The 25,311-nt window shown below is 47.7% G+C and overlaps 1 protein-coding gene across 2 annotated transcripts; it reads right to left on the minus strand.

Moving 5' to 3' along the window:
* Nucleotides 1–226: 226 nt before the first annotated feature.
* On the minus strand, nt 227–23,962 carry MYLK2 (myosin light chain kinase 2). 2 transcript variants are annotated; one of them, XM_074292788.1, is made up of 13 exons: nt 23,883–23,962; nt 23,506–23,611; nt 21,907–22,309; nt 21,023–21,417; nt 16,287–16,392; nt 14,179–14,272; nt 11,551–11,660; nt 10,073–10,214; nt 8,500–8,570; nt 8,042–8,170; nt 4,779–4,931; nt 3,865–3,997; nt 227–2,208 (listed from the first exon to the last, which is right to left on the minus strand). In XM_074292788.1, the coding sequence occupies exons 2-13, from the start codon at nt 23,558–23,560 to the stop codon at nt 2,128–2,130; spliced, it is 1,872 nt and encodes a 623-aa protein (XP_074148889.1). In that variant the 5' UTR covers nt 23,561–23,611; nt 23,883–23,962; the 3' UTR covers nt 227–2,127. The 2 variants fall into 2 exon arrangements, with proteins under 2 accessions (XP_074148889.1, XP_074148888.1); XM_074292787.1 differs by having other exon boundaries at nt 23,500–23,611.
* Nucleotides 23,963–25,311: the final 1,349 nt, after the last annotated feature.

Below are 25,311 nucleotides of genomic sequence, written 5' to 3' on the forward strand. Positions count from 1 at the left end.
ACTCTGTATGTATGTGGAACCAGGGAATTTGGGGGGAGAACGATAGTCTCTAAAATTTTAGGATAAGGGAAAGGGCCATCTTCAAGGGACAGAGAAAGGAGCTCGGAGTTAATGTGATCTGGAGAACAGAGGAGCTACTGCCCTGGTCTGACAGAGCGGTGATGGGAGAACCATGCCCTTTGCCCAGGCTTCCACCTTTTTCCCCTCCCCATATTCAGACTGATGCTGTTCAACCTGTACATTTATTTACATGAAAGCCAGAGCTCTTAAATCTCCTCTTGGTTCTGAGGAGGTGGCCCACCCTCCCAGCCCTCATCACCCCAGGCTGTTGTAACATCGCCACCATTCCATGTAACTTCACTATAATGGTCCAGCAGTGACGTCACTCCTAGACCAAGCCTAGGTGGGAGGCTGGGATGCGCAGGGAGGCTGTCCTGGACACTTCTGGGTGGCGAAGATGTCGCCTAAAGAGCCTGCTCATGTCACTGTACCATCTGGGATTGCACAGGAAGGAGAGGTGGCAGAGGCTTCTGCACAGCAGACCGACGAGAGCTGGCTAACTCTGTTAGGAGGCTGCTGGAGTGCCCTGCCCCCACCTCTGTTTTCACAGGTTCTCGCTGACCTGTGGTGGGATGTGTATGGGGGGGGGGGGAGAGAGGGAGAAGGGACATAGGGAAGGGCAGGGCTGCCCTCCGGCTGAGTTCTGGCTCACTCACACACAGAAGTTCCTGCCTGTTGGTGGTCACTGTGAAATGATGCTTTCATTGGGGTGAGAAGGCCGGCTGGGGGCCCAGCTGGTCTGCATTAGCACTGCAGCCTCTCTGGACACTCACAATGTGGGGGAATCCTTTGTGGGGAGGAGGAAGGCTCCCTCTCTGCCTCTGTTGGTGGCTCGGGAAGGCCGGGGAGGGGGCAGAAAACACAAAGCCCTTGTCTGTCTTCCCCCACCCTCACCCCCCGGCTAGGGACTCCTCCTGGGATCTGGGTCAGGGGCTTCCTTCCTTCCTTCCTGTGCAATGAGCCTTCTGGCATAATAGGAACTTTTCCCTGGATTTCCCCACCCAGCTGTAGAGCTCACCCAGCACCAGTGGTGTAGAGTCTGGGTACCCTTCATGGTAAGGAAAACTGGGAGCATTTGGGCTCCCAGGATCATAGGATTTAGAGTTGAAAGGGAACTTAGAGAACACTTAGCAAAATCCTCCCACCTACAGAGGAAGAAACTGAGGTCCAGAAGTAGTGACTTCTGAAGGTACCACAAGTAATCAGTAGCAGAACCAGAATTCGAATCCAGGTCTCATGACCCCAAATTCAGCTCTTTTTTCCTTCTGCCCTAATGTGTCCTCCTGTTTCCAAGGGCCCCCAAGTCTGACCATGAGCTACGCCCACCTCCTAGCCCCAAGAATGAGCCATTAGCTCCCCTAGAGGCTAAAGGGTGGGAAAAGCAATTGGAAAAGGAAGCTACTTGGAGATGACATGGGATACAAGGTCCGGACGTCAGCATGGTTTCTGGAGTGAAAACTGGATGGGGTTTAATCAGTCCTGTTCCTTCTGAATCATGGGCTCCATACCCCAGCAGGGGAGAGGGACCTTCCCACAAAACCCTTCCAGTGCTCAGAGAGCAGGACCCGGGAGGAGAAACGAGTGCACAGAATCTGGAGTCAGGAGACTTGGGTTCCAGGCCCGGCCCCGCCCTCCGGCCCCAGGCAGTCACTTCCCCTCTCCGGCTCCCTCAGTTTCCCCATCTGTATGGATGTCTATGGATCTCTAGGGTCCCTTCTTGCCTGAAATCCTATGAAGCCTATGTATGAGGTGGCGTCCGGTCAGGGAAGCAGGACAGGACCCAGAGGGTGGGTTGTGTTGGGGGCTGGGAGAGGAAGATTCTTGGGGGACAGGAGGGATATGGATCTGGTCACCTTTTGGCAGGGGAAGCCCCCACCCTGAGCCGGAGAATGGGTCGGCCCGGGTTATGAGGCAAGTCCACCAAGCGCAAGCTCTAGTCATTGTCCTCCCGACTGTCCTTTCCTTGGGGGCCTGCCCCTTGCCCTCAGGCCCTCCCAGATGCAGGGCCCTCGGCCCCCTGAGGCTCTCCGGGTTGTTCTGATGCAGCCTCCACACAGCCCCCCGGCCTCAGACCCCCAGAGCCATCAGGGCTCCTGAGCTGGTGATCTTCTTGAAACGGTTGGCAGCACTCACGGCGATGAAATTTTTCTAGGAGAGAACAGTATCCAGTCAGGACATGGGCTTTCTGCCCCGAAGATCCTTTCAAAGGTTGAGGGCCCTAAGGACACTTACATTTATTATACCACTGGTCCATCCACATCCATTTATCAAAATCCTTCAAGGCCCAACTGGGCTATTGCCCCTTCCAGGAAGCCTGCCCTGATTCCTCCCAGAGGGAAGTGATTTTCCCTGTCCTCACTTGCTACCCTAAATCACTTTGAGGTACCTATCCCGTAGCATGGATCACACCTGGCCTGTATCAAAAAGAATACTGACTCCGGAGGGAGGAGCTTTCAGCTCAAATTCCATCTCTGCTATTTACTAATTATGTGATTTTGTGCAAGTCCCTTTGTTCTTTTGAGGTGCAGTTTTCTCTTTTGTAAAATAATAATAATAGCACCTGGAGCAAATAGCAAACAGGAAAGACTCCCCCTCATTAACCTCTTAGAGACAATGCAGTTCTAATAATGCTAAGTTAAATATTTCTAAGTGTCAGCTCCACCAGAGGAATGCATATACTTTGGTGCCCTCTAGATTTCAGCACCCTAGAACAAAGCCCTGATTGTCCTCCCCTGGTTACACTTAGGCCTAAATTTATCTTGAGGAAAATTCTTTGTAAACCCCAAACAAATGAAAAAAAAAATGGCAATAACTTTTGTTTTTTTTCTTCAATTCTTCAGGAATTCGATCAGCTCCCTGACAAAAGCCATCACAGAAGGGTTTTCATAAGGTGTGAGTCAAACCCCCTTGTATGTGGGCATCCTCTCTGCGTTCAGCCAGGCTGGTTCTCCCGAGTGGCACCTGGTCTGGCACCGAGCTGTTCTCACAGCTTTCCCAGGCCAGCAAGACCACCGTGAGTCTGCTGCCTCTGAGGGCCCCGGAGGCGGCATCCTGACAAGGCTTTACTTTTGTCCTTATTTCAGTTGTCACTATTGTGCACAAGATCTCTCTTAATCTTTATGTGAAGGCCCCGTCTGGAGTTCAGGTTTGGAAAATGTTTGTTAAATTGCATCAAATCACAGGCCTCTAACTGGCACAGCTGATAGGTCAGCAGACTTAGAAAGAGAGGAAGACCAGGGTTCAAGTCCTCAGATATTTTCTGGCTGCAAGGGAGGCCCTTGGCAAGTCATTCTACCTCAGGTTTCTCTCTTGTAATTTGGGATCATAGGCTTGTTGTGAGCATCAAATGAGATACTGTTTGTAAAACCTTTGGTGAACCGTAAAGCTCTGTAGAAGGGCTAGCTATTATTGTTATTAATATTAGATGGCACTAGTGCTATGATCCTCTGTGATTCACGGGGTACATCTCTTGAATGTATGGGAGGGTTCTTGCACGTTAGAATGTCAGCTCCTTGAGAGCAGAAACTGTGTTTTGCCTTTCTTTTTATCCTCAGTACTCAGCCCAGGGCCTGGCACTTAATAAATAGATAAGCAGTGGTTTGACTGACTAAACAAGTCTGTCACTCCAGCAGCAGTTAAAGGTGGTAGAAAGAGATGCTCCTTTGAAGTCAGGTGTTATTTCTGGTACCGTTACTTACTAGGTGACTGTGGGAAGGTCACTTGCCCCAACAGAAAAGGGAGTTTGAGCTCGGGGCAGCTTGACCCCCCCCCCACTCCTCCTGTCCCCTCTGCTGACCCAAATACCTTCCAGCGGCGCTTCATCACGTATTTCTTGAGCAGGATCTGGGACTTGAGGCGGCGGTTACAGCGCTTGGCTTTCTCCGCCAGGTTGTTGAGCCAGGGATGTGCCAGACACTGAGCCGCACTCATCCGGTCCCTAAGGAGGCAGTGGAAGGGAAGGGGGCTCCGTCAGAGTCCAATGCACGCTGCCCAGCCTCTGCGGAGCCTCCTGACCCACATCTCCCAGACCCACGGAGGGAAGGGAGGGGGGACAGAGCTGGACATCAAAGAATCCCAGCATGCCGAGGCTGGAGGGGACTTCAGGGACCATTCTCATCACAGCCTAGTGGTTCTCAAGCTTTGTAGTCCCATTCTTAAAACTTTAGTCTATACTCTTAAAAATTATTGAGGTCCCCTCCAAAGACCTTTGCTATTGTGTAATTTTTTTTTATTTTTTATTTTTTTCCTGAGGCTGGGGTTAAGTGACTTGCCCAGGGTCACACAGCTAGGAGTGTTAAGTGTCTGAGGCCAGATTTGAATTCAGGGCTCGTGCTCTGTCCACTGCACCACCTAGCTGCCCCTATTGTGTAATTTATTTACTATTTTGGAAATTAACTATATTTATTTTATTCACTATATTAGATATTAAAATATCCTAGTAGTCCTATAAAAATAGTTTTGACTGCACAGATTTCCTAAAAGGTTCTTGTGGATTTCCAGGGATCCCAGGACAACACTTTGAAAACCAAGGATCTAGTCCAACCTCATGTCCCGGCTGGGGAGCCCAGGTAGGGAAAGGGATTTGCACACAGTGAGTAAGGAGCAGAACCAGAACCAAGCTTTGTGTGGGCGATTTAAAGCAATGAAGGGGACTGGGTCAGGGTGGGGTCACAGAGATGAATGTAGGGTGGGAACCATGACAGGGGCTCAGGTCTCACCCGGGGGTCTTGATAATGAGCTTGGATACAAAGTCCTTTGCCTCCTCGGAGATGGTCTCGAAGGTCTCTTCATCAAAATACCAATTGGCAGCCAGGACATTGTTGAGGGTCTCAGTGTCATCATCTCCCAGGAATGGGGAGAGGCCACTCAGCCTGCCAGGAAGGGTGGGAGGGGGAGTGTGAGTAGGAAGAAAGGATAGGAGGGAAGAGGAGAGGGAGAAGGAAAAAGTCAGAGCAGCAGAACTTCAAATGCCTTAGGATGGAAGGAAAAGCTTTCCAGCATGAAGACTGTCTCAAAGGGGAAAAATGACTTCCCTCAGAAATCTCAGGGGTTCTTAACTTTGTGTTCTGACACCCCCCCCACACACACAGCCTAGTAAAAAAGCTAATAGACTTCTCAGAATCATGAAATAAAATGCATAGGATTACAAAGGAATCCAATTACACTGAACCAAAGTACTCAAAATAGTTTTTTAAAAAAGTTAACAAATGCTAGATTAAGAACCCCTGCCTTAATTGTACTTGTTTATTCTATATCAAATCATTTGCTGTCTTGAGGGAACAGGGGAGGAACAGGAGGAAGAGAGAAAAAATTGGAACACAAGATCTTAGAAAAGTGAATGTTGAAAACTATCTTTGCATGTATTTGGAAAAATAAAATACTATTGGGGAGGGGGAAGAACCTCTACCTAAGCGGTAATGAGTCTCTTTTCCAATAATTGGGGTGTGACCACCAGGTCAAGGATTTGTATAGATGATTCCTATTCAGAGATGAGCTAGACTAGATTCTGTAATTAAATCTGATGCCTTTTTAGCTTCAAGTCATGATTATATGATTTTTTTCTAATAAACTGCAAACTGAAACCAGTTCAACATACACAGTAGGTGCTTAATAGCTATTTGTGGAATGAATGAATGAAGAAAGAGGAATGAACTCTGGGATCTTGGCCCAAATTTTTTTTCAGAAGAAAAGGCTACAATTTATGGGTTTTTTGTGCTATGCTGTTAAATGCCCCTACTTCCAAAAAAGAAAAAAGTGGGATGTTTTACTAGGGATTTTAGGGACAATACAGGTTGGGAGTGGAGAGGAACACCATAGTGAGGCAAGTTCAGAAAAAGTGGTGAGAAGTTTAAAAAAAAAAAGACAAAATTAAATGCTATGACATAGCAATGACCACTGTTGACCTCAAAGAAGAGCTAGAAGAATTTGTTTTCCCCCCTTCTTTGCAGGCTTGTCTCACAGGCTTGTTACAGGGAAAAAAAGACTTAAAATGCAATAGAAATGTGAGTTTGTAATGTATGTTTGTAATAAGATCTGGTTAATGTATTAGTTTTGCTGAAATTTTTTTTCTTTTTTTTCCTCCTTTTTAATTCTTTGTTATAAGAAAAGGCTCTCTGGGAGTGAGGAGAAGGATACAATGGAAAATGTAAGTGATATAAGAACAAAGGATGCCAATATATTTTTTTAAGAAACAGAGCCCAGATCCTCTATCAATGCAAATTGAATCTAGGGAGCTAGTAACTGGTTCACATTCATATAGATAGGACATGTTAGAGGGAAGACTTGAGTCCAGGTCTATCTTGGCTCTGAAGCTATATCTCTAGCTACTATGACATGCTACCTCATATATCATACTTCATCATCTATCATTAATTGGAATAATAGATGGATAGCTCCCAAAGTGAACAGATCACTCAACATGAAATCAGGAAGAACTGAGTTCCGACACTTACTTGCTAAGCAAATGACCTAACCTGTGACTTCTTCAATTTCCTCATCTCTAAAATGAAGTTAAAAATACCACCTACTTCCCAAAGTTGTTGTGAGAACAAATGAGGTGGTATTTGTAAAAAGGCATTTTTTAAATCTTAAATCTGCTAGGGCTGGGGCTGAAATCAAGAGACTCATCGTACTGAGCTCAAATCTGTTCTGAGAAATTTGCTAGCTGTGTGACCCTGAGCAAGTCACTGAACCAACATTGTCTGCCTCAGTTTCCTCATACGTAAAAAGGGCTGAGAAGGAAATGGCAAACCATTCCAAGAAATGGGGTCACAAAGAGCCGGGACTGAAACAACTGAACAACAGCAAACCATAAATACTAACTTATTTCTGCGTGGCACTTGGGTATAAGAGCTTCACCTCTGTTACGTCATTCTGCCACTGGAAGGGAAGTGTTATCATCTGCATTTTAGAGACGGAAATCTCAGGCCCACAAAAGGGAATAGACTTGCCCGCAGTCACCCAGCAAGTCAGCAGTGGGCTTGGGACTCACACAGGAAGAATTCTTTCTGATGTCCCAGCTGCCTCTGAGCCCTGCAGAGGGACTGCCTGTCCCAGCCTGCCCAGAAGACATCTGATCCTCTGCTCGACAGGCAGCAGGAAGCACCCTGTGGCGTGAAGGCTTATTCTTCCTCCAGTCCTGGATGCTTCCCTGGAAGTTCACAACCTCCTGCTCCTTTTCTCAACCTCCAGCATCTGGGACTAGAACACTGGGCTCTAAATTCTGCCTTTTTGAGACTACTAATTCACCTCTGGGTCTCAGAGAAATTAGTTCCTCTCTTGAAAGTCTGATTTATTTTTCCTTCTCTTTCCCTCTCTCTCCTTTACTAACCTCAAGAAGGTGAGCAAATGAAATAACCTTAATGAGAAATAAGGGATTGCATTTTAAGTCCTTTTCTTCTGTAACAAGCCTAAAATACTTAATGATCCAATCTTGCTGTAGAAATGGGAATTATTATTAATGATAATAGGGATCTGTCTGGTCTGGGATTCAGATCGGAGATGTGATGGATACTGGAAATCCCAGAAAGGACATTGCCTTCCCCAATGCCTCTTGGCAACTGTTTTTCAACCTATCACCTCAGAGAATTATCTTGGGCACTGAGAGTCTGGGTCACCTTGCCCAGGTCAAACAGCCAGCAGGTGTCAGAGGGGGACTCTTCCTGACTCTAAGGCCAGTTTTGGAGCTATCCACCTCCTGGTGAGCTATTGTTACCTCCATCGTGCACTTGGAGAACCCTGGCTCCCACAGAGGGCCTTCCGACTCCCAGGTTTGGAGAGAGCTGGGAAGGGTTTGGGAGATCCCTCGTTTCCCAGACGGGAAGGCCCAGCACACACCAGGGTGGTGAAGAATAAAAGTGGCAGGCAAGGCGCCCCTGCTGGCTCCCCACCCAGCACTCTGGACACAGCCAGCCAGGCCCCACTCCCACCCACTCTCCTTTCTGCCCCCTTTTCCCCGGGTGCCAGGAAAGGCCCAGCTCACAGCATGTAGGTGATCACGCCCATACTCCACATGTCCGTTTTGTCGGATATTTGGTCGTAATTCACCACCTCTGGAGACAGGAACTCAGGGGTCCCGAAGTTGACTTTGAGCTTCTCATTGGGATTATACCTGGATGAGAAGGGGAGGGGGAGTCAGTGGATGGGTGTGGGCTCCCCAAGGGCTGTTCCCGCCTTGCTCCACCCCCCGCCTGTCCCTGCATATCCCAGACGCCCGGCCAGGAAGCCCAAGCACAGGGCATGCTCGTGTTCTCAAACTCCTGGCCAAACCCCTGGGAAGACTGCAGACCGCAAACCGGGTCACTCCCCTTCCGCTGGCCTGCCCTCCCCTCCCCAACCGAGCAGGAGGTCACAGGGCTGGGGAAAAGTGGCTCTTCCCTACCCCACCCACCAACCCTTGGGGGGAGGGACAGGAAAGGGTCGGGAGGAGGGGAGGGGTACCTCCGTGCCAGGCCAAAGTCGATGATCTTCACCATGTGTCCCGTGGTGCTGACACATAATATGTTCTCAGGCTGCAGAGACAGGACAAGGCCCCCACACCCACACAGCCCCTCAGACCCAGAGGCTCCTATTTCTGCCCTGGCCAGGAGGCCTGTCCCAGCACCACCTGCCACCCCACTCCCCAAATAATCTCAAGGTACTCCCTGGGAGAAGGCCCCCCCACTCTCCTTCAACTCTTCAAATTTTCTTCAAGGCTCCAAGCCATAAGCTTTTAATACCAGCCCTGACACTCACTTATATGACCCTGGTCCCCACTGCGGGCCTTTTTCCCATTTCTAAAGCGAGGCGGATGGTCTCCACTGTTCCTTCCAGCCTTTGTTCTCATATTCTGTTAAAGCCGCCTGCTCTGCCAGTCCAGGGACTAACATTCTACTGGGCCTCCCATTGCTCTGAGTTACGATATTCTATTTTCTAAGCACTACACCCCTGACACTCTGGGTTCAAGGTCCCTTTCAGCTCTGCCGACCTAGCTTCTGACATTCCGTGATCTAACTTCTGTTTTAACACTCTAGGAGCCCTCCTTCCCCTTCCAGTTCTGACATTCTGTTTGTGTAAGGACCTCTCAGCTCTGCCATTCTATATGGCAAGGTCTCTCCCAGCTGTCAATCTTGTGCTAACTTTCTAACATCCCACTAGGCCCCCCTTGTCCCCCAAGTTCTGCCGTTCTGATATCTCCCACTCTGACGTTCCATGGTCCTTCCCAGCTCTGCTGATCTGTGCTAACATTCTGGTTCTAACATCCCACTAGACCTCCCGCACCCCAAGTTCGGACGTTCAGTTTTCTAAGGATCATCTCCCACTCTGACCTTCTGTGTTCCAACATCCCTCCTCACATTCTGAATCTTGCCATCGTCTGAATGTCCCTCTGGGGAGGGGGAAGGGCATCTCTCTCCCTTTACTTCTTTATAACGTGCACCCAAGAGGTATTTGGTGATATTGGGGGAGTTTGTCTCCATTCAGGCCCATCCCCCGAGGTACCCTCTGTCAGCACCATTTTCCAGCTATTGGTCCCGCCCCAGCCCAGGCCGGTCTATCCTGCTCTGACAGTATTCTGGGCTTGGGCCTCTCTCCCTGTTTCCTCAAATCAAAATTTGTTCCCAGCAAAAGTTCTGATAAACTCTGGTGTTAATAATGATAAGGATAACATTCTAATAGTGCGAGATTCTGGCACTGGCGCAGGACAGTACCCCTCTATGAGCTAGTCCATTTTGTCTCCCCTGCTAGGCTATAATAATTATTATTCATATTTTGAATTCTGTAGAGCTTAATATTTATAAAGGGCTTTCCTCATTCAGCCTATGAAGCAGGGAATGCAAGAATTATTATTCCCATTTTAGAGATACCTAAAGTAAGTCTGGAAAACTCCCAGAAGGCAGGGCTTCTCTCCCCCATGTAAGTTCTACAAGCTCAGGACAATGCTCCACCCAAGTGGGGCCCATAGGACACTCCATGCCTGACTCTCCCCTCCTTCCCTGGCCCACTGACCCAAGGCTGGCTCTGGCACTCCAGGTACCTTGAGGTCTAAGTGAAGGACTCTCATTTTGTGCATAAAGAGGATCCCCTCACAGATTTGCCTGACGAACACCATGGTATCCACCTCCGTCAGCTGGTAGTCCTCATCCACAATCCTCTCGAACAGCTCTCCGCCCTCCACACTGGGTGTGTAAGATACCATCGTGACCCCAGTGTCCAGCCGCCCTCTCTTCCCATCCAGCCCCATCCAATAATAATCATCACCGAAGCTGACATTTCTATCTGAATTCCTCACACAGCTCTGTGAAAGTTAATAGCATGAGGATTATCCGTCCCATTTTACAGATGGGGAATTTGAGGCTCAGGTTAAGATTGTGACTTGCCCAGGATCACGTGGCCGAAGAGCAAATAGTTTTGCCCAGCATGCAAGGCCCTCTACAATCTGGCAGCACCCCACCTTTCTGGCCCGACAGTACTTCCCATAGCGGCTCTACTCTGCCCAAACTTCACTTCTCTCAGAGTCCCAATCTGGCAGTGCCCTTCCTTTCACCCAAATCTCGACACAACCGTTGGCTCTTCTTTCTCCTTGCCCTCTCCTATCCAGTCAACCTGTCAGTTTTGTGTCTGAATTCTCTCTCATACCTCATCTATCTCCTCCTGTCACTCCTGTTGTGTGGACTCTCATTAACATCTGCCTAGATTCTTCCTATTTCCTCCTCCCTCCTTCAATCTGTCTTTTTTCCTTTTGCCAGAAAATTCTTCCCTGTTTATAAATCTGTGGTCATACTCCTACTCAAAAACTCTAGTGACTCCTTATCATCAGTCAAAATTTACAGTTCTTTTCTTGGCATTCAAGGCCCTCAATTATCTGGCAACACTTTACTTTCTAGTCCTATATTCAATGCTCTCTCCAAGCTGGACTTCTCCCGAGACAGCTTATATTGACAAATGCCTTTGATCAGATACTATTTTCTATACCTGGAATGTTCTCCCAACTTGTTTTTTTTTTTTTTTTTTTTTTGCTTGTTGGAATCCTGTGGACCCTTGAAGGCTTCTACTCTTCCCTAACACTATTCTGATCTCCCAAAGTATTTTATTTGCCTCACTCATGTACATATGAAAATTATATTGTATATAATAGCAAATGTGTCTGCATCTTTGCCCCCGCCTCCACTAGAAGGTGAACTCTATGAGGGGCAGAGAGCCTATCTCATCTAAACTTTGTGACTTCCCCAGTACAGAGCACATGGCCCTACAGATGTTTCCTGAGCAAATGGTTGCTGATATGGGAAGCCAGAAGTTGAACCCAAACCTACGGAGTCAAATACAGAACCCTTCCTCCTACTCCACACTGGCTGGATGTTTGGCAGGATTGACTGTCCTAGGGTGGGTCTAGCACTAGGGGTCTACAGTTCTTCAGGGAAGGCCAAAGTGGAGATCAGATTGAAGGCTCAGGTGTAAGTGAAATTCCTCAATCTTCTCAGAGAATCCCTGCCCTACCCATAATTGTTCACTCACAATTCCATGAAGAGGATGATCTCATGTGAGGTCTCGATGGCAGCATAGAGCTGGATAAGATTATGGTGGTTTAGCTGGTTCATCACCTCGATTTCCAACAATGCCATCTCCTGGATTCCAGAAACAATCAAAGAAATTATCAATTACATCACTCACCACTACCAACATCATCACAAGACACTTTTCTCCCCCCTATTTGTTATTATCATGATCATTTCTATCATCATTACCACAACTTCCATCTTAGTTCCTATATTCACCAGCATCATTAATATTTTAAATAACTTTTTATTTTTCCAAATACATGCAAAGATAATTTTCAGCATTCACCTTTGCAAAATCTAGTATTTCAAATATATTCCCTCTGATATAGGTTAAACATATGCAATTTTGCTAAACATATTTCCATATTCATCATACCATCATCAAAATTGCAACAGTATCATCATCTCCACCACTACCATTAACACCATCATCATTATCACTACCAATCATTATATTGACCACCATTAACTCTGCAGCAGCCTCACCATCATGAGCATTATCATGACCACCATTACTACCCTCATCCTTTTCAACACCACCATCATCACCATCTTCATCATAATCACCATCAGCATCCCCATCCCCGTCCCCATCACAACCATCATTATTCTCACCACCACAATCACCATCACCATCATTATACCCATCATCTTCAGCACCATCATCATTATCCCTATCATCATCCCCATCACCACCATCATCATTATTCCCATGACCATTACCACCAGCATCATTATCCCTATGACCATCACCACCATCATCATTATTCCCATCTCCATCCCCATTACCATCATTATCCCCATCCCCATCCCCATTACCATTATTATCCCCATCCCCATCCCCATAATCATCATTATCCCCATCCCCATCACCACCATCATCATTCTCACCACCACAATCCCCATCACCATCATTATACTCATCATCTTCAGCACCATAATCATTTTCCCCATCCCCATCATCACCATCATCATTATCCCCATCACAACACCACCATCATTATATCCCCATTCCCATCCCCACCATCATCATTATCCTCATCATCATCACCACCATCATCATTATCCCCATCAACCCCATCATTATTATCCCCATCATCATACCCATCCCCACCATCATCATTAACCCCATCACCATCACCCCCATCATAATTATCTCCATCACCATCACCACCATCATTATGATCTCAATCACTATCCTCATCATCATCATTATCCCCATCCCCATCACCACCATTATCATTATCCCCATCACCACCATTATCATTATCCCCATCACCATCACCCCCATCATAATTATCTCTATCCTTATCACCACTATTATTATCCCCATCCCCATCACTACCATTATCATTTTCCCCATCACCATTACCCCTATCATCATATCCATCCCCATCACTACCATCATCATTCTCCCCATCATCATTATCTCCATCCCCATCACTACCATCATCATTATCCCCATCACCTTCAGCACCATCATCATTATCCTCATCAGCTTCAGCACCATCATCATTATCCCCATCACCATCACCACCATCATCATCATCTCCATCACTATCCCCATCATCATCATCACCTCCATCCCCACCACCCCATCATCATTATCCCCATCACCTTCAGCACCATCATTATTATTCCCATCACCATCATCACCATCATCATTATTCCTAAGCCCATCATCACCATTATCATTATCTCCATCCCCATCACCAACACCATCATTATCTCCATCCCCATCACCACCATCATCATTCTCCCCATCATCATTACCTCTATTCTCATCACCACCATCATCATTATCTCCATCCCCATCACCACCATCATCATTCTCCCCATCATCATTATCTCCATCCCCATCACCACCATCATCATTCTCCCCATCATCATTATCCCCTCCCCATCACCACCATCATCATTATCTCCATCCCCATCACCATCATCATCATTCTCCCCATCATCATTATCTCCATCCCCATCACCACCATCATCATTCTCCCCATCATCATTATCTCCATCCCCATCACCACCACCATTATTTCCATCACCATCACCACCATCATCATTATCCTCATCACCATCACTATCACCATCATTATACCCATAACCTCCATCATCATCACCACTTCCATTGCCAATATCATTATCACTATTCTCATGTTCATCATTATCTTCATGACTACTAAGCCTTAAACAAATGCCTCACTGCTTGCAGGTCTGTACTTAGGTACTGGAATTATACAGGCTAGGTTCCTGCCTAGGACAGGGATGAGGGGCAGAGAAAGGGCCCTCAAACCACCCTAGTTGGATCAAGTGAAAGTCTAGAGTTTGATCATCCAGAAGGAGCCATAAATAGGGAGAAATTAGAAGGTCTGCAGTTCTGATATTCCCTCCACAGAGCTCTCTATTTATAGTCATCTGAAGGGGAGAGAAAGGGCAGGTGTGATAGAAGGAGTGAATTGGGAAAGACAGTATCCCTGAAGAACCATGTTCCTCCTAGTGTCACCCAGCCTGCCAGTGCTCCATTCACTCCCAAAAGACAGGAATATAAACAAGATCTACCTGCTGCCCCAATAGAACTCACCTTGTCTTTTGGGCTTTGCTTCTTGATGATCTTTGCAGCCAATTTGAGGCCTGTGGCTTTCTCTGTACATGTGCAAACTTCTCCAAATTTCCCCCTAGAGAAAGGAGGAGTTAAACAGGGTACAATATGTCCAAGAATGACAGGACCCCAACCCAGTTGGATCACTGTTCCCACCCACTCCCTGGGGAGGAAGATAACTGGACTATATTCTAGCCCTGGCTCTGGATGATCTCTGACATGGTCCTTCTTCTCAATGAGCCTCATTTTTCTTCATCTGTCCAACTTTTCATGATCCCATTTAGGCTTTTTTTGGCAAAAAAATACTGAAGTGGTTTAGCTATTTCCCTCTTCTGCTCATTTTACAGATGAGGAAACTGAGGCAAACAGCCAGTATGTGACTGAGTAAAGTTTTGAACTCAGAAAAATGAGTCTTCTTCACTCCAGGCCTGGTACTTTATTCATTGAGTGACCTGGTTGCCCCTTTCTCATCTATAAAATTGTAGTGAATGAGTGGACTTGCCATGAGGATCCAATGATAAAACAGATAAATTAAGTAGACTTGAAGAATAATCAAAGAACCCCTCATATTTTTCTCAGATTTTGGACTTCCCCAAGGGAAGCCTAAAAAAATCAAAGTTTTAGAGAACCAGAAAATTTCACTGGTTTTGTATGCATGGTGTGTGTGTTTGCATGTATGTGTGTGTATGTGTGTATACAAAAAAAATCAAAATGTTATACAAATACACCCCACCATTTAACCATTTAAGCTGGGTCACCCCCATATTCTGTGACCTGGACAGTAAGAGGCAATTTGAGCTAAATCAGAGCTGTCCAAGGTCAGGCATAATAATAGATAATGTTAATCTGTTTGCTTTACTCAGGGTTATGCTAGTAAATGTTTAATAACCAGCTCCTGAAAAAAATGCATATACAAAGCACACATTTAGGTTCAATCTTCATTAGCATTTTCTCCATTATTTTTTAACATTTTATTTTATTAAAGCTTTTTATTTACAAAACATATGCATGGGTAATTTTTTAACATTGACCCTTGCAAAATCTTCTGTTCCAAATTTTCCCCTCCTTCCCCCGCCCCCTCCCCTAGATGGCAGGTAGTCCAATACATGTTAAATCTCTCCATTACTTTCTTAAGTCTAGAGGGACAACAAAGCAATAAATTGATAAAACAATAAACTACTTATAAGTTTGCCAGTTTTAGAGGTATAAATGCTCAACTGGGCCAGTGGAGTTGGTTTCAGCATACCCCAGCTTTAAAGTCTACAAAACATTTATATATTCCCTAGTTTGAGCTTCACAAAACTCTTGGGAGGGAAGCGCTGATATTATCCCATTTTTAGTGATGCAGAAGCTGAATTAAAGAGAATAAATGGCTTGCTCAGGGTCCCACAGCCAGTTAAGTGTGGCAGAGTTTGAATCCAGATTTTTCCAGGACTCTTTTCCATTCCTTCTGAAAATATTCCACTACTGCCTTGCTTAAGGGGTGCCTTCCCCAAGTTCACCTTTCTCTGCCTCCTATAAAACAGGACAGATGTGGTGAATTCCTGAAACTCCCTCTATCTTCTCCTGTTGGCCCTACTTGTGTTCTCTCCTTTTTCAAATTACCTGATATAACACTTTTCTGTGTACATGTTGGATCTTTACAGTAGAATATAATCTCCTTGAGGACAAGAAGTGCTTCGTTTTTGCCTTTATATCACCAATGCCTGGCAAAGTGCCTTGCACATAAGAGGTACTTAATAAATGATTGGTTGAAATCAAATTTGGTTAAATTCAGTTCAATACAATCTGGTGGAATTTAATTCATTCAGCATTTATTAAACACCTTCTATGTACAAGGCTCTGCCAGTGGATCCATCCACTTGAGTTCATCTATGCTAACGGTGGGCAGGTAGGGATCTCCAGCCTCTATTTCCTCTCCTTGCCTCCTCCCCACGCCCCAGACCAGGGACCTGTTTTGATCCCCAGTAGCTAGGAGGGATGCTTAATAGATCTCATGGAATTGAATTGCTTGCCCCCCCTCCCTTTCTCCTGCACCCAAACAAGTCTGGCATAGGCTCTCTACCCACGGTATCAGTCCAGCTTCTTACCCTCCCAGTTGGTTCTGGGAATTGATGGTGAATTCACTGCTCACATTTGTGGTCCTTAGCTCCACAATTCGGTGGGGGAAAGGAGCAGGAGGAGGGGGGCAGTCATCTGAGAACAAATAAAACACACATTTATAAAGGCTTTAGTTAATCACTTTGGTCATTCTTATTATTCCTGGTACATAGCACAGTGCCTGGCTCCCGAGAGTCATTTAATCAATGTCTGTCATGGATTAAGATTTGTTGAATGCCAAATGTGGACTTGGTGAAGCAGACAGAATCTGAATCAGTTCTGGGAAAGGAATAGGACTATACTCCCTTCGAAAAAACACTACCACTAGATGACAGTGGATAGAGCACTGGCTCTGAAGTTAGGAAGACCTGAGTTCAAATCTAATTTCAGACACTTAACACTTTCTAGCTTTGTGACTCTTCACAAGCCATTTAACCCAATGAAAGGAAGAAATAAGGAAAGGTGCACCACAGCTGACCCATCCATCTCTGCCCTCCACCCCCCACCCCAACTCAGGTGGATCTCCAGTCCTTTACTTAACTATCAGCTCACTAATCCCTGGTAAAGCTAGGGAACAAGCATTGATGGCTGATAATGTGAGAAGCTTTTATATTGTAATGGAAGGATAGTGGAGCGGTTTAGCTCTTTCCCTCTCCAGCTCATTTTACAGAGGAAGAAGCTGAGGCAAACAGAATCACACAGTCAGTAAGTGTCGAAGACCAGATTCGAATTCCAAAAAAAATGAGCCTTCTTGACTTCAGGCCTGGCACTTTATCTCCTGAGTGACCTGGTTGCCCCTTTCCTCATCTATAAAATGATAATGACTGATGGGATTGCCGCTCAGTTTGTTAGCAGTCGGAAGACTGGTTTCGAATCCTGACTTGGACTGAGTGCATGAACCACAGGGATGTGGGTTGAGAATGAGAGTGCCTGGGACTGGAGGATCATAGAATGTAGTACTTGAGGTTTTGAATTCTAGCCTTACTACAATGTGATCCTTTCTCTGTAAAATGAGGGAGCTGAATCAGCTGTCTTTTTATGTTTCCTTATAGTCCAGAACCCCTCAGAGCCTCAGGAACATCTTCCAGTACCTCCCAGCCCCACTACCAACAGCATCAAATGTCCAAAGCAGGGGTCTACTGGGACCCTTCCTGAAGACATTCTTCCTACATGGTCTTATTCTTGGAAGCAGGGGCCTGAGACTAAAACACATATTGGTTGTGAGAGGGTGAGGCAGCAAGGTGGCAGATAGAGCATCTGACTAGTATCATAAAGATCTGAGTTCAAATCCTTCATCAGATACTTCTAGCTGCATGAACTTGCACAAGTCACCTGATCTTTTTCAGCCTTCCTTTCCTCATTAGAGATATAGGGATAACAATAGCTCCTACCTCCCAGGAGTGGGCATTGGAAAGTTTAAAGTCCTACAAACAGGTTACTTACTATTATGGTCGAGTTCAAATCCAGCCTCAAACATTTCCTAGCTGTGTAACCCTGAGGGAGGCACTTAACCTCAGGTTTCTTCATCTGTAAATTGGGGATAATAGTAACACATAGGGTTGTGACAATCAAATGAGAAAATAATTGCACTTAGCACAGTGTCTGGCACATGGTAAGTGCTATCTAATATTAGTTATTATTATTTTGGAGAAACAGAAGGGGAAGAAATCCTGAGACTCTGAGGAGTCATGTTTGCCACAGACAGAGGTTGCCACCTAGTGCCAAAGTCCAGGAATAAGCAGCCTTTGCTAAAGGCTGAAAGTAAATGGATTGGATCTGCAGGAGCAATGGGGGTGCTTTCTGTGGTGGAAGTTAAGTGATATGCCCTTGGACACACAGTTTGTGTGTCACAGGCAGGATTCAACCTCAGTCCTTCTGACTCCAAAAGCAGTCCTCTATATAGAATGTCTATTCAGCTGCCTCTTTCCTAACAGAATATTGGAGCTGAATGTGATTTTAAAATGCGCCAGAATAGAACCAGAATCATTTAGTCTGTGAAAATGTTTAGAAAAATTGCACATGTTTAACCTATAGTGGATTACTTGCTATTTAGGGGAGGAGGGAAGGGAAGAGGAGGGAGAAAAATTTGGAACGCAAGGTTTTGCAAGGATGAATGTTGAAAACTATCTTTGCATGTATTTTTTTGGGGGGAAAGCTATTATTAAAATAATTTTTAAAATTTTTTAAAGAAATCATTTAGTCTGACTCCCTTAGTTAGGAATTGCTACACCCATTATAGCTTTTCTGGGGTTCCTATCAAACCCTCATAGACTACATAGAGCCCCCCTTCACTGAGCTCCTGGAGTATCTTTCTCTGTGCCCCAGATATTAGTACTCACTTACTCTGATCCACATGAGATCTATTTCCCCAGCCAAGACTACACTCTGTCCTTCTAGGCGGACTGAGGTCTACTTATGCATGCACTGACTAAAGTAAGGATGGGTAGTGCACGGGACATTTCATCCAGAGTTCTCCTGATTTGTAAGTCACAAATCCTTCACTTTTGCAGCTGTCTCACAATTTGTCACATCCGTAAGCTAGAAATTAAGATTCTCGGTCATGAATATCTGGAGACCAACCAGACCTCATATCCATATCCAGAGACTACCACTCCCAACCTCTCACTTCAATGAACAATCTGGACACCTTCCATTTGAATGAAAAACCCCAAATCCCGACTTCTCTCATCTGTTTCTGGAAATTAACTATTTTAATTTCTTTCATCTAAACCTAAACAATCCCAATTCCCTTTACTTTTATCAAGAACCCAAGAATCCATATTAAATATGAGAGGAGTTGGGATGGATTCTTGGGTTCTCATCAATCTCATCAATATCTAAAATTTAAGCCCTCAAAGTTGTATTTAGAACCCAACAATTCCTAACCTTCTTATCTGTATCTAGAATATAATCCTTCCTACTCTTTTTATCAACATGTAGAATTTAAGCCCTTCCAGCTGTGTCTAGAACCTAACAATCTCAACTCTTCTCGTTAGTTATTTAGAATCAAACAGCCCAAATCTCATCTCTGCTTATAATGTAACCCCTCACTTTTGTGTTTAGAACCCACCCACCACCTTCTCAGATTTATATCTAGAACCTTAGAAATCCAAACTCCTCACAGCTATCTCCAGAACCCAACAATGAAGTGTTACGGACCACGCCTAGGCGTGAGGGGCAGGTCAGTTCTCCTAAAGCCCCCACAGCTGTGAATCATAACAACCCTGAAGAAGTCGCAAATCAGTCTTTGCTGACGCAGATGTTCTCTGTGGACTAGGGATGAAATAAATTGGAGGCAAGAGGAGGAAGGTCAGAGAACGCACCTGCCTCTCAGTCTCCTTGTATCCTACCCTCCTCTCACAAGAAGGAGTCCCTTCTGCTGGTCAGTTGGATCCCCAGCAGCCACTGGCAGGTGGCTCCCATAACAGTGAAACTCCCCTCATATCTGAGGGCTGAACATATTGAAAAGAGATATGGATTTGGAATCGGAGAATTTGATTCAAATTCTCACCCTGCTATTCACTATCTGTGTGACCTGGAGCGTCATTTAACTTTGCAGGCTTCAATGTCCTTATGTGGGAAATGGGAGGATAGAAGAGGTGATCCTTTCCAGCTCCCTGTGATCCTTATCCCAATTCTTCTCATCCGTGTGCAGAACCTGATGACCACGGTCTGTCTCAAGCTACTCGGGCCTGGCCACACAATTAGCACAGTGCCTGACACACTGCAGGCGCTTAAGACATACTTAGCGACTGATCCAGTATCTACATCGTTATCCTTTTTGATTGTCATAAATGAGGCAGCCAGATGGCACAGTGAACAGCGCTGGACCTGGACTCGGAAGAGTTCAAATTCAGGCCCAGGCCTTCGTGGCTATGTCACTTCCTACAAGTCACTTAATTCCCGCTTACTTCGGTTTTACAGGCAGTAAGATGAGAATAGTGCTGCCTCCATGGGTTCTTGTGAGTCTCCCCTGAGAAGTATTCGTAAGCACTTAGCACAGGCTGGCACATTGTAAGTGTGACATAAATATTAGTTATAATTGTTGTTATTCCTAACACCCCTATACGATGGCTGAGAAGGGATCGTCCTCATTTAACATGAAGAAAAACTTGGTTGAAACAGGATAGAAATGCGCCGTATATTTTTGTTCTGTTCGCAAGCCTGCTTCCTCCCTTTAGAAAACAAAATTAAGCAGAGCAAAACTCTTCCCTTGGTCTGAGAGGGATCTCAAAGCTTCTGCCCCGCCAGGGTGGGAGAAAGGGCGCAGACGCGGGTGGGGGTGGGAGGGCAGACGGACTCTGGGGCAGAAACCAGAGCTGAGCTCAGACTTCGCCCCGGTGCCTGAGGCCTTCCGGCCCTATCCAGTGACATCTGCTCCCCTGTCAGGGCTCGGTGTCCCTGCCTCGAGCCCTCTGCTTGGCCAGGAAGGGAATCCTGTCCGGGAGCCTGAGCTGAGTGAGCAAAGGTCAGGCCCCAGCTTGTCCCCACGCCGGGTGTGGGGGGAGAGCGGGGTTGGCACTGTCTTTTCTGAGTCTAAGGTTACCACCCTGGGGGCCATTCAGGCTGGGCCTCGGATCTGCTTGGCACGAGGTCCTGGTCCCCTTGGTCCTTGGGTAGCGGCAGACCCCTTGAGTTGGGCGAGGAGAGCACTAGAGTCGGGGAGCTGTGGTCCCTAGGCACAAGCTACCCCCACCCGCTGAACCCCACTCATCACCGAACGTACCCAGAATCTCGAAGTTGTCCTCTTGGCTGGCACTAGGACAGGCTGCCTTCTCTGCCGCCTCTTTTTCCAAGGGAACAGCCTGGAACACGATCCCTTCTGGGTTGTCCCCTTCTCCTTTAGCCGAGCCGCTGCCCTGCTGGGCCTGGGGAGGACTGGCTGGGCTGGGCCGGGCCTGGGATCTCTCCCCTTCCGGGCCCTGAGCCTTCTCCAAAGGCTTCTCCTTCTGGCCCCCTGCCTGAGGCTCCACCAACTTCTTCCCTCCCTCTGCGAGCTTGCTGGAAGCTCCTGCGATGGAGCTGGCTTGTGCAGGGATGGCTTCTGAGATCTGAGAGCCCTGCTTTCCAAGGAGAGCTTTCTCTGCTTCCTCCAGGCTCCTCTCCGTCGTTTTCTCAGAGCTGGGAAAGAGGGGAAGGGCAGATTTAGAACCACTGACCCCCTCAGTGGGCAAGGCTCCCCATTCCCCACCTTCTCAGAGACCCAAGTGGGGTCCCTGCTCACAGGAAGGTTGCCAGGGAGACGACTCCATCATCAGGTCAACTGCAAGGTGGGAGGGCAGGGGATGAAGGATATGTCTGGGAAAGGACACACAGTGTCCAGAGGACTGATGGGCGATGTTTCTCAGAACGAGGAAGGCTAAGAATGGCGCCCAGGGAGGGAGACAAGAGGAATCATTTTTACAAGCCGATAGGAACTTTAGAGAGACAGGTGGAGCAACCCTTCCTCATCCTGCAGAGAAGAAGGCTAACAGCCCAGAGAAGGAAACAGCAGGAGTGGTAACAGAAATAAGATTAGTGTAGAAGCCGGGTTTTCCTGCTGTCACCGCCATTGGCTCCAAAGACTTATAGCGAAAAGCCCCACGAGTGCCAGGGCAGGAGAGCACTTACCTCTGGATGGCAGCAGGGCAGCTAGGGCTGTGCAGGAAAGGTGGGGGTGCCCTCTGAGGCTCTGCTTTGCCTGCTGGTTTCTTCTCTCCTTTGGTCTGTTCTCCTGTCCCTTGGCCACCCTTGTTGTCCTGCCCGCTCTCAGACCCCTTGGTGCCGGCCTCTGGTTTCTTCCCCGATGATTCCACCTGTGGGGACTCCTGGGGCAGGGCAGCCATCGGTCCGGCACTTCCCTCGGCTGCCAGGGATGCCTCCCCTAGCCCTCCGTCCGGGCGGGCCACCCCACCAGCAGTAGTAGCTCCCTCCTTGGGGGGGCCTGGGCTGCCAGGCAGGGGCTGACCTGGAGGCACAGCTCCTTTCTCCTGGACAAGAGAAGCCTCATCAGCCCTGCCTTTGGGGGCATTATCTGCAAGTGAGAAGGCGATATTAAATTGGGTGGTCCCCAAGCTCCACCTAAATCAATGTGCTGGAGCTCCCTGGCCCTGCAGTGGGTCTTCTTAATCCTCCCCAGGGAACAATAACAACTTACATTTCCATAGCCCTAACAACAGATAGGGCAAGGAGAGCCTCCCCAACCCTTCCCTGATCCATCTTTGCAAAGGAGGACTAAGGGTCAGAGCATCCTAGGATGTTAGAGCTGGAAGGAACCTTAAGCATCATCTAATGTAGTTCTGTCATTTTGCAAAATAGGAAACTGAGGCCCAGAAAGAGGAAGGACTCTGCCCATGGTCACACACCCGGGCACTGAGAACTGGACACAAATCCTTCTGGACTCCGAGTGGAGCACTCTTTCCCCATGGCTTTATTGTTAGAGCCCACATTCCCGCCCTTTCAGACTTTCCCCCGACCTTGGTGGGCAGCTAGAGAGCGCCCACATTCCTACCTCCGTATCCGAGATGCTCCCACCCTCCTCCCTGGGTGACTGACAGGGAGACCCACCCTGCATCCTGCCTGCCCCTTTCCAGGAATGCTCAGAGCCGAGGCTCGCAGCACAGTGACTGCGAATCATTTCAACAAGGGGAGTGGAAATAGGCCAGGCTTTTCCCAGTGCCCAGACCCTGAGTTCCCGCCTGACAGATAACCTGGGGGGCACTTCCTTCTCTCCCGAGAGACCTGGGGAGTAGTGGGAAAGGCGCTGGACTGGAGGCTGAGGAGCTGGCTTAAAAGAGGAGGAAAGTCACTTCCTGTCCTTGGGCCCCCATTTCCCTGGTATATAAAATAAAACAAGGGGTTTGAATTTGGCATCCGTCAATCCACAAGAATTAATTGAGCGCTTTCTGTAGCCCAAGCCCCATGCTGAGAGCTGGAGAGGCAGAGAAAGGCAAAAACACAGCCCCTGACTTCAAGGAGCTTCCATTCTGACAAGGGAGACAGCAGCCTCTTCTCCCTGACCCGGGCCCAGAGCGTACCCCTCCCGGCTCTGCCCTCTGATCCAGGGACATAAGCAGAGGAGAGCTGAGGACACAGACTCCCAGAGAGAAGGATTCTATCCCGGAGGGTAGCAGGGAGGGCAGGGTTCTGCCCTCAGCCCTCCCACCCCTGGCTCTCTCAGCAGGACAGGCTTTTCCCACTCCCCACCACCCGCAGTGTCAGCACCTGTACCCGCTTCTGGGCTCGGGGGGCCTGGCTCCGCTGCTCCTCTGCCGGTAGTTGCCATGAGAGAGGCTGGTCCTTCTGCTTGTCTGCCTCTAGTCTGCCCGACTATTGCCTGCAGAGAGAGAAGGGGAGGGAAGAGGAGGGGAGTTTTCAGTCCAGGGAGTGGAAGGGCAGAAGGAACAGGAGGCAAGCAGGGGGAGTTCCTGAACCAGACGGGTCCTAGCAGGGGTGGGAAGCCCAGAGATCTGGGAGGGAAGGAGGAGAGCTGATTCTGAGGCATGGTGCGGGGGATTGGGAACCCTGATTTTGAATGGCCCTCAGCTCCCAAGGTGTAGAGTGGTAAGGAAGGAGGGGACAGGGCGAGGGGAGGGAGGGGAGGTTACCTGGTGGCCAGGCCAGGACCAGGGCAGAGACGTGTGGCTGCCGGAGCGGGTGCTGCCCTATAACGAGTGCAACAGAGCTGGGAGGCAGGAGAGGAGGAGGAGGTAGGAGAGGAGGAGGAGGAGGAGGTGCAGGACGAGAAGGATCCCTTACACGGGGGCCATGCAGCTATGAGCCCAACAAGCTTCGACTTTCGGGCCACCTGTTCCTCTTGGCCCAGGTTCAGAGGACACGCCATTCTTCCCACGGCCACCCTGCCGGCCAGCAGGGGCTCAGGCTTGGGGGAACCGGGGCAGGGAAACAAACAGAAGCAGATGAGAGAGGAGAGAGGGAGGAAGCAGTCACTTACCCAACCAGCCAGGCGTCTGCACCCTTGGCCCTTCTTACCAGCTCTCCCTGACACCCAAGCGTCTCCTTTTTCCTTGGGGACTGCCTGCTACCAAAAGGCTGGCTGGAGTAGTAGGGTCTGGCCTGGAGACCACCCCCTTTACATCCCTCCGGATCAGGGGTTCCCATTTCCGGGAAGGGGGTGTGTGAACTTTGTTGCTGTTTTTTAATTTTGATAACCACGTTTCGGTATGATTTCCTACTTCCCATATGGTTCCAATATGGTTTCCTTTATAATCCTATACCTTATATTTTATGAATTTAAAAGCATTATTCTGAGCAGTCAAGCTATACCAGACTCTGAGAAGGATCCATGACACAAAAGAAAGCTTGATAGCCTCAGTCTAGAGCCGTACTTATGAGGAGAGGAGGGTAGCCTGAACTGAGCAAGTAGGAAACTCTGGGTGAGACTGCAACATGAGACCTGCTTCCTTCTTTAAAACACGAGGGGGGAAGTTAATAAAAAATAACAAAGCAATTAGGGGACCAGAGGCCTCCCAGCTCTAATATTCTTCTCTCTTCATTCTAAGATCCTTGCAAGCTCGAGACACAGCGCTGGGAGACTTGTTCTGAAACCCAGCTTTGGCAAGTTATGACATCATAGGCAGGTCACTTGGCTTCCTTTTTCCTCATAAATTGATAGTTTCCTACAAAGTAGCGACACTATAACACTTGCACAAACTACCTTGAAGGATTGCTGTAAGGAGAATACTTGGCCAAGTTTTGAAAGTCCTGTAAAAATGGGAGGTTTTTCTATTCTTGTTAAGGTCACTTCTAGCTCTATGGCCTACGTCCTAGGATCCTTCCCAGCTTACATTCTGTGTTCTGTTCCCTACAGTCCTTCCGAGCTCCATCATCTGTCAGTCTGTGACTTTGGGCACTGACCCTGGATGTGTGTCCTGAGGCCTAGGAAATCTCAGGGCCTTCCCACTGGAGGCACAAGCTTCCCCACCTCTGGCTGGTCACATCCACATGGAGAACATGAACTACTCGGCCCTGGATTGCCGGGGTTACCCCCCGCCCATCCCAGGCTAGTGCCCAGAG

The sequence above is a fragment of the Sminthopsis crassicaudata genome, chromosome 2 (assembly GCF_048593235.1).
Source record: "Sminthopsis crassicaudata isolate SCR6 chromosome 2, ASM4859323v1, whole genome shotgun sequence".
Taxonomy (NCBI): Eukaryota; Metazoa; Chordata; class Mammalia; order Dasyuromorphia; family Dasyuridae; genus Sminthopsis; species Sminthopsis crassicaudata.